The 7,537-nt window shown below is 36.8% G+C and overlaps 1 protein-coding gene across 1 annotated transcript in view; it reads left to right on the plus strand.

The window, feature by feature from the left end:
* Nucleotides 1–3,560, plus strand: part of ZNF536 (zinc finger protein 536) — a gene marked incomplete at its 3' end in the record, with an annotated part of 96,931 nt that extends 93,371 nt beyond the window's left edge. Inside the window, exon 4 of the mRNA XM_029087236.1 lies at nt 1,980–3,560. Coding sequence (XP_028943069.1) covers nt 1,980–3,560 — 1,581 coding nt within the window. The remainder of the gene's footprint in view (nt 1–1,979) is intronic.
* Nucleotides 3,561–7,537: the final 3,977 nt, after the last annotated feature.

Consider the following 7,537-nt stretch of genomic DNA (forward strand, 5'->3'; position numbering starts at 1 on the left):
CTGCTGAAATGCAGCACCTACTTCTCGTTGGTGGAGCTCAAGAACTTAATTAGGTGATTGTGGAAGACTCAGAAGTTGCACTGAAATGTTTAAATCTGATTTCTTCTGTTAAGCTGTTTGGACCCAGACCCAAAGCATGAACCATACTAGTTATTACTCCTTCCTCTGCTGAATGCCTCTTGTTTGAGGTGCTGCACTTTTCTCCTCTAAAAAGGTCGATTAATGTGGTTGATGTAAAGCTCTCATGTCTCATCGTTTAGCTTTAGGATTACATTATGGATTTAGAATTTCCACTGCTTGTAATTTACTTCAGTCCCGTCTGAACTGCAGCATGTATCCAGCTACTGTTCATGGTTGGTAAGCCTGCTCGTGCAGTGCTATGTGGTCATTTGAGTGCTCTGGTGTTGCATCTCATTAGTAAATTCCTGCGATCAGTGAGAGTAGCAGCTTCCCAAGTACTCACCGACCTTTCAGTCGAGTCTGTAGCTTAAATAACAAAAGTTTGAAAGTTTTTTTATTTTGTTTTATGCAGGTTTTGAGGTTATTTGAAAGCGAGTAATTTTCCAGCTGATTTGGTGAACCACGTAATATTATATAGCATTTTTACTGTGGAGGATGTTTTCAAAACATATATTTCCATTATACCATTTAGAGAGAAGGCTTGCCTTTATCTTTTGTATCACTTAAGAAAAAAAAGCTACATAGGGAAAACAGTTTCTTCTTCTTGTTGAGCTTCATCATAGAAATAATTGCCAATATTGACAGCTCACAGGTCTTTCAGATTCCTGTCAATTTTAGTGAGGATTTCTGTACTTATTCCTTTAAAAGGAACTCTGCATTTCTAACAAGTGCTCTGCAAAAATTTGAAGTATGTTTGCTTAGATGTACATTCTTGTTGGATATGTCTTTATAATTGTATGTGGGTATTTATTATATGTGTAATATCTGCTACCCCTTTTAAAGTATAGGAAGAACAGTAAAAGTTTAGTGTGGGATTCAAATATATATTTAATTAATTAAGATAATCTTATATGTTTTAAAACTCTGTTCAAGTTAATCCTAGAAAAGCGCTTATGGTAGGTAAATTACACGTTTTACTACTTGAGCATTAGAAATGCCATTAATACAAATTTAAAGGACTGCAAAAACCAGTAGATAATGCTAATTTCAAATACAGAAACGAAATATATTTTGTACTTTTTTATTACTCGATTTCTGTTTTATTTTATTGACTACTTTTTATTTTAACTATATGTTCTTACATGCTGCAATCATAATGTAGTGTAATGATATTAATATTTTATAGAATCTGTATTTATAGTTCTTTATTTAGAAACAATGCAGTAGGTCTGCAGATCTTTGAATCCTTCTGGAATGGTGCCCTCCAAATAATGATAAATTACTTGTGCAGTATGCCATTTGCTAATTATATCCATGATTTACTGCAGAGCAAGACTTAAATCATTCATTTCAGTCTTGCGTAACAGTGCCATAAAATTTTTAGGTTTAAAAATGGTTTCCATGTGTATAATTTAAACAAATTTTAGAGCAATTGTATACACAAAATATTGCAACCATCCATTTGTTACATTCTTTGTCTCTCTCTTTTTTTTTTAAAGAGAGAGAGACTTGTACTTTTAATGATTACTGTGGTTGAAATTGTTATGCTTCATTTTCATAATCATAGCTTTTAATTCTACAACAGTTTTCTACGTGTTAGATTAAGAAAAAGATGGCTAATTGTGTGTAGATACCATGTCATTCCTGAATAGCCCCACATTCTGGAAACCCGTTTTAGAAATATTCAGTTTATGAATTAGTCTTCAATTAAAGGCATTTCTTTTTAAAAAATGAATTATTAGCTCTAAGATCTTCTTGTTTTCAAGCAGCTAATGTTGGTTGGTTTTTTTTTTCTTCAATCATCCCTATACCAAAGTACAGTTAACTGTCTTTCTTCATATTTTTATCCATACCTATAGGTGAGAAGCCTTACAAGTGTCCGCATTGTGATTATGCTGGTACTCAGTCTGCATCCCTCAAATACCATTTGGAACGGCACCATCGGGAGCGACAGAACGGAGCAGGACCACTCTCTGGGCAGACTGCAAGTCAAGAACACAAAGATGAGACATCAAGTAAAAGTTCTGTGTTTATTAGACCAGATATACTAAGAGGAGCCTTCAAGGGGCTTCCTGGTATCGATTTCCGAAGTGGCATGGTCTCGCAGCAATGGACATCAGGAATGCTGTCTTCTGGAGATCAGCAAGGACAAGCAGTTGGCATGTCATCTGAAGTATCTTCAGAAAATATGAAGGGTTCAGACATATCTTCCAAAGGAGCACACTTCTCTGAACTTGGCCGTGCTTACCAGAACATGGTTGGGAATGGTGTGAACTTTCAAGGGTCTTTGCAAGCTTTCATGGACAACTTTGTCCTAAGTTCTTTGAAGAAAGAAAAAGAAATGAAGGATAAAGCTCTTTCAGATCCTCTTTCAGCAAAATCTCTGGTTTCAGATGGTGGTGAGGAAAAGATAAATAGCAAGTCCTCACAGCGAAAAACAGAAAAGTCACAATACGAACCTCTTGACTTATCTGTAAGGCCAGATGCCCCCTCTCTCCCAGGTTCATCTGTTACTGTGCAAGACAACATTGCTTGGCATGGCTGCTTATTTTGTTCCTTTACAACTTCATCTATGGAACTAATGGCTCTGCATCTCCAAGCCAATCACTTGGGCAAGGCTAAACGTAAAGACAACATCATAGGGAACAACAAGGACCAATCTAGAGAAGCTTCAGCCTCGGTTAATAAAGTGAGCTTGCTCCCCTCTTCTGTGCAGTCCAGCAAGGAGGCAGTAGTTTCAAACAGGCTGAGCCAGCTGGACTCAGCTTCTGAGAAAATGACCCAAGGACAAAATAAAGAGACCCTGGGAGAGCAAAAGAGCACTGCATGGCCCAGCCACATGGAATCCACTTTTTCTAATTTTACAACAGACTTCTATAAGCAGTTTGGTGTTTATCCTGGTGTTATTGGCACAGGAACACAAAATTCTTGCACCAGTAATGAATCTGAAATAAAAACACAATCCGAAGATGACCCTAATACTCTGCTCTCTGACTCTGTAAATAAAAGTGCTACTGATGACCTTTCTGACATAGCTTCATCTGAGGATATGGAATCTTCCAAGGAAGAAAACATTGAAGATGAGGACATTGACACAGAACCAGATATTATGAATAAGCAGTTGTCTGCCCTAACTAAAGAAAGCAGTGAAGGAGGCAACAATATACAAAGTGCAGTCACCTCACAAGCAACACAAGGGCTCGTATCACCACTGCCACAAGCGTCAGAAAAGCAGTGGCACAGTCAGAATCTTCTATCCTCCCATGAAACTGCACAAGGAGTGATGAAACCTGAAGAAGTTCAGGGTCCACAAGTCCTGGAGAAGCAGATGAACATGTTGTCAGTCCTAAGAGCTTACAGCTCTGATGGCTTAGCAGCCTTTAATGGACTTGCAAGTAGCACAGCAACTAGTGGATGTATCAAGAGACCTGACTTGTGTGGTAAGTTTTAGACCTTCTTTTAGACCATTTCAGAAAACACTTGTGCAGAATCATGAAGCTGCTCTTTAAATATACTTAGTCATGTTTGTTAGTAATACATTTTTTAAATGTTAAACCCTGTGGGCCAAATTCTAGTCTTATATGTGGTCTACTCCATTGAAATCAGCAGTGCTGCATGCATATACTTATACAGGATTTTAGAAAGAACTTGCTTTTTAAACTAGAGTAGCAGCAATATAGACTATCTGTGCTAGTGGCATCTGAGGGGGATACTTACTGCTTTAGCATACTCAAAGGAGGAAAAAGTTTTAAAAAATTTACATGGTAACTTGCAAACTTTTCAGTATTTTGATATAAGTAAGAACCCAAGAAAAACACTGGATGCTTTGCCAAGCAAACCTTGCTTTTTCTCTCTTTCTCTTTTTTTTTTTTTTTTTTCCTTTGAATTGGGGTGTGTTCAATTACCACAATATTAATGAAATCAAAGGCCAAGTGCATGGAATGCTTCTACATGTGGTGAAGAGCCTTTTTTTTCTTTTCTTTCCCTCCCCTTTTTTTAAGTTGTATTTTTCTGGTTTGTTTCAATTACACCCGTACGTTAGTTGCCCTTGACCATTTTCACTATTCTGACTAGCAGTTGTACAAACTGTGATTTTCCTAATTGAGAATATGCCTTCAGGTAACTAAAAAAAACACCACCATACCAAACAAACAAAAACATCTTTTACCCTTATTAGTCTTTGATTTACAAAACTGCCATTTTACTTCCCCATGTCACACACCTCATATTTGACAAAATGAAAGTTAAATCTATTTGGAACAAATGAGAATAAGGATTTTTTTCAGTTTATCTCCTATTTTGTCAGCATAGTTCTTGTTTGAAAGAGATTTTAGAGTGTAAATCCTGTGAAAAATAGTATCACTTTAAAAAGCAGAGTCAGCAAAGGACACAAAAACTTCAGTCATGCTCGTTTCACTTAACCTTCAAACTAATCAGAAAACTCATTGTCAGAGCTGAACATGCCTAAATAAAATGTATTTGAATTTAAAAAAAAAAAAAGTGATCAATAGTTATAAAAACTGACAATTTAAAATGAAACCCTAAATCTGCAAACACTTAAGAGTGGTTACCCTGGTTAACTTAAGGTTTGTGGGAGCTTTGTTTGACTTTACCAGGATAGTATATGTGCTTAAAGCCATAACCCCTTCTTCAGGCCCCTCTCTGCTTTTTCAAGTTTATTAGTTGGTCTGATAAAAAAAGTCTGATTTCTCCTTACAAAGTTTATCTTACTTGTATTCTTAGAACATTTTGGCTTCACAGTATTGTCATTTACTTAAACTGAATCATGAGCCCAAGTATCTGCGTGGCCTTACTTGTAAACTTCTGTGTCTCAATGCACTGAAAACAAATTCAGATAGTTGGAAATATTTTTGCATTCTTCAAAATCAGTGGTTACATTACTGATATTTTGAAAATAGTTGATAGTTGATTCAGTTTGCAGCTGATAAAATTCTGCTTGGATTTTTTTTTCCTCGCTATGTGGAATACAATCAATTAGTTATAAAAAAAAATATAGAAGACTCTCTAAAAAAAACAGGTAAAAAAATTGGAAAACTAAAATTAGTTGCTTTGTACAAATTATCTTTATACTTCTTCCCAGACATAAGATTTTTAAAACAACAAAAAACTCCGCTCTAACATTATTATTTAAATAAGGTCATGTTACTTCCATTAGTTTTTTTGTTTCATCTTCCAATCAATTCAACAGACATTTTATGATGGCTTGAGTTTATATGATTTTAAAGACCATATCCCTTTCACAAGCTCTGCCCAGTGATAATGGATTTGACTTGAAGTATGAAGGGGAAAAAAAACCCACAGTAGCTTGTCTGTTCTACTTTTTAAGCCATTTTTTAATGGAAAATGCAGTGCGAGTCCTCCTTTCTCCCCCCTCCAAAAATAGCTTTTAAAAATTCTTTACTGACATTCCATTGAGTGTTTGCAGAATATAAGCATTAAGGTTGGCTACTTAAATATATTATTACATTTTTCTCAATATCTCACAGCAAAAGTGGATGAATATGAGCAAGCTTTGTGTCAGTAGTTCTTTTTTTATTTGGTTTGTTTGGACACAATCCACTTGAAAGTAGTGTTTTTGGGGAGTTTTTATTTTCTCAGTGACATTTTATACTGTGAAATCACACTCCATCTGTGCATGCTAGTGTGGGGAATCTCACCTGATGTTTCTGCACTTGCAGATTAGCCATCAGGAGCATCCTGTTCATTTATTAGCCTTCCTTTCCTCTTGCACAAAACCCGTGACCTTAGTAATGGTTCCTTTTGTCTCTCCTACTGCCTGAGAGATCAGAAAACTTAAGACCCACCTCCAACCCCCGATTCAGGGCATGATTCTTGTGTTCCTTTGTATTTTGGGAGACTCTGCATTTGCCGTTCTTTTTACAGCCAATGATGTGTGGGTTGTTGACATCTCAAGAGAGAACACTGATACACTTGATACAGTCCTTGTACAATCAAGACAGCAAGGCATTTGGTGCTCTTTCCACAGTCAGAATACAGTGAAAATAAAATTGAAATAAAATATCTCAGCTTCAGTTAGCTGAGATTGAATCTTTGATTGGCCTTGCTAATTGAGTTAAATTTCTGTCTGCATAAAAACAAGCTGGGATTTTCAGTGATCCGTGTGGATCATATTTAGTTGTCAGATTTTACCTTAAGATAATGGGTCAATTTTTAAGCATAATTCTTGGCACAAAAAGGGTTTAATTTCTAGAGGAGAATGGCACCAACTCACAGTGTTATTTAGAAAAGTCATCACCCATGAGGGAAGCAGTCCTCAGTTTCCCTATATGTAGAATGAGAGACTGATGATGTACACATAATTCATTTATGCTTCTATCATGCTTCAGGCTGTAGGGATGAAAGACACAATTAGGAAAGAACCATAATTACTGCATAATACAGAGATTTCATGTCAAAATGCTGCTGAGAAAAATGACAAATTTTGTAAAATTTCTCCTTTACATATAGAGCAGAATAGGAAAGAACAGAAAGAAAGAAAAAAATACCACTGATGAGTTACTCCTGACCTGTACTTGGTTTTGGAGTCTCAAGTGACTATACGTAGGATTTGATCTTGTTAATCTTTGCTACCACGCAGTTTCTAAGAAGATGACATGCCTTTCCTTGCTGCTTGGCAGCCAGAAGCCCAGTGTGGAGGGGAAGCCTAGGGCGATGGCTCCATGGCTTGGTAGCTAGCTGTCTTCAGCATCCATGTACTCTGCTTTCACAGCCTTTGCTCACTCGAGAAGTTGTGCTCAGAGGTTCTTTGTATTTAAGTTTTGGAAGATCTCCTTTCCTTTTCATTTAAGTTCTTCTCTTTCTCTGCTTGTCTTCCCGTATACTTCCCATGTACTTGTATTGCAGTAATGTTCTACTTCCTGTTCCAAGTCATTAATTAAATGTGATTTTCACAGCATCTATTTATGGCAAGACCCTTTCCTTTCCCCTCCCCTTTAAATTTTCCTGCTTTGTGTCTAAGACAGTAAAATTTCCCTACTTGCATTTTCTGCTTGAGAAGTACTTAGGCTTTCAAAGAAAAGCTGGTGGGCTATGGAACTATTGGCCAGAGATAGTCCTGGGCATTGGCTGGTTGCTTAATGGGTTAGTGCTCACACTTAATGGTGTCCAAAAGTATTAATTCCATGTTGTCTCTATAAATCTAATTTGCTTCCATTCATGCTTGCTTTCCTTTGCAATTAGTGCTGTTTTTTCCTGCAGAGGCTCCACCCCATTATCACTTCTTTCACTGTAGGACAACAGGGCAGGGCCCTTCTGATGTATGGTAGCAGCTTTGGAATTCTGAGCCTGCAAAGGGCTGAGCACTTTCCATTTTCTTTGGAGCAGAAAACATTCAACATTGCACAGAATTACTAATATGTTCAGCATTGTAACTTTC

The sequence above is a fragment of the Antrostomus carolinensis genome, unplaced genomic scaffold (genome assembly GCF_000700745.2).
Source record: "Antrostomus carolinensis isolate BGI_N321 unplaced genomic scaffold, ASM70074v2 scaffold11180, whole genome shotgun sequence".
Lineage (NCBI taxonomy): Eukaryota > Metazoa > Chordata > Aves > Caprimulgiformes > Caprimulgidae > Antrostomus > Antrostomus carolinensis.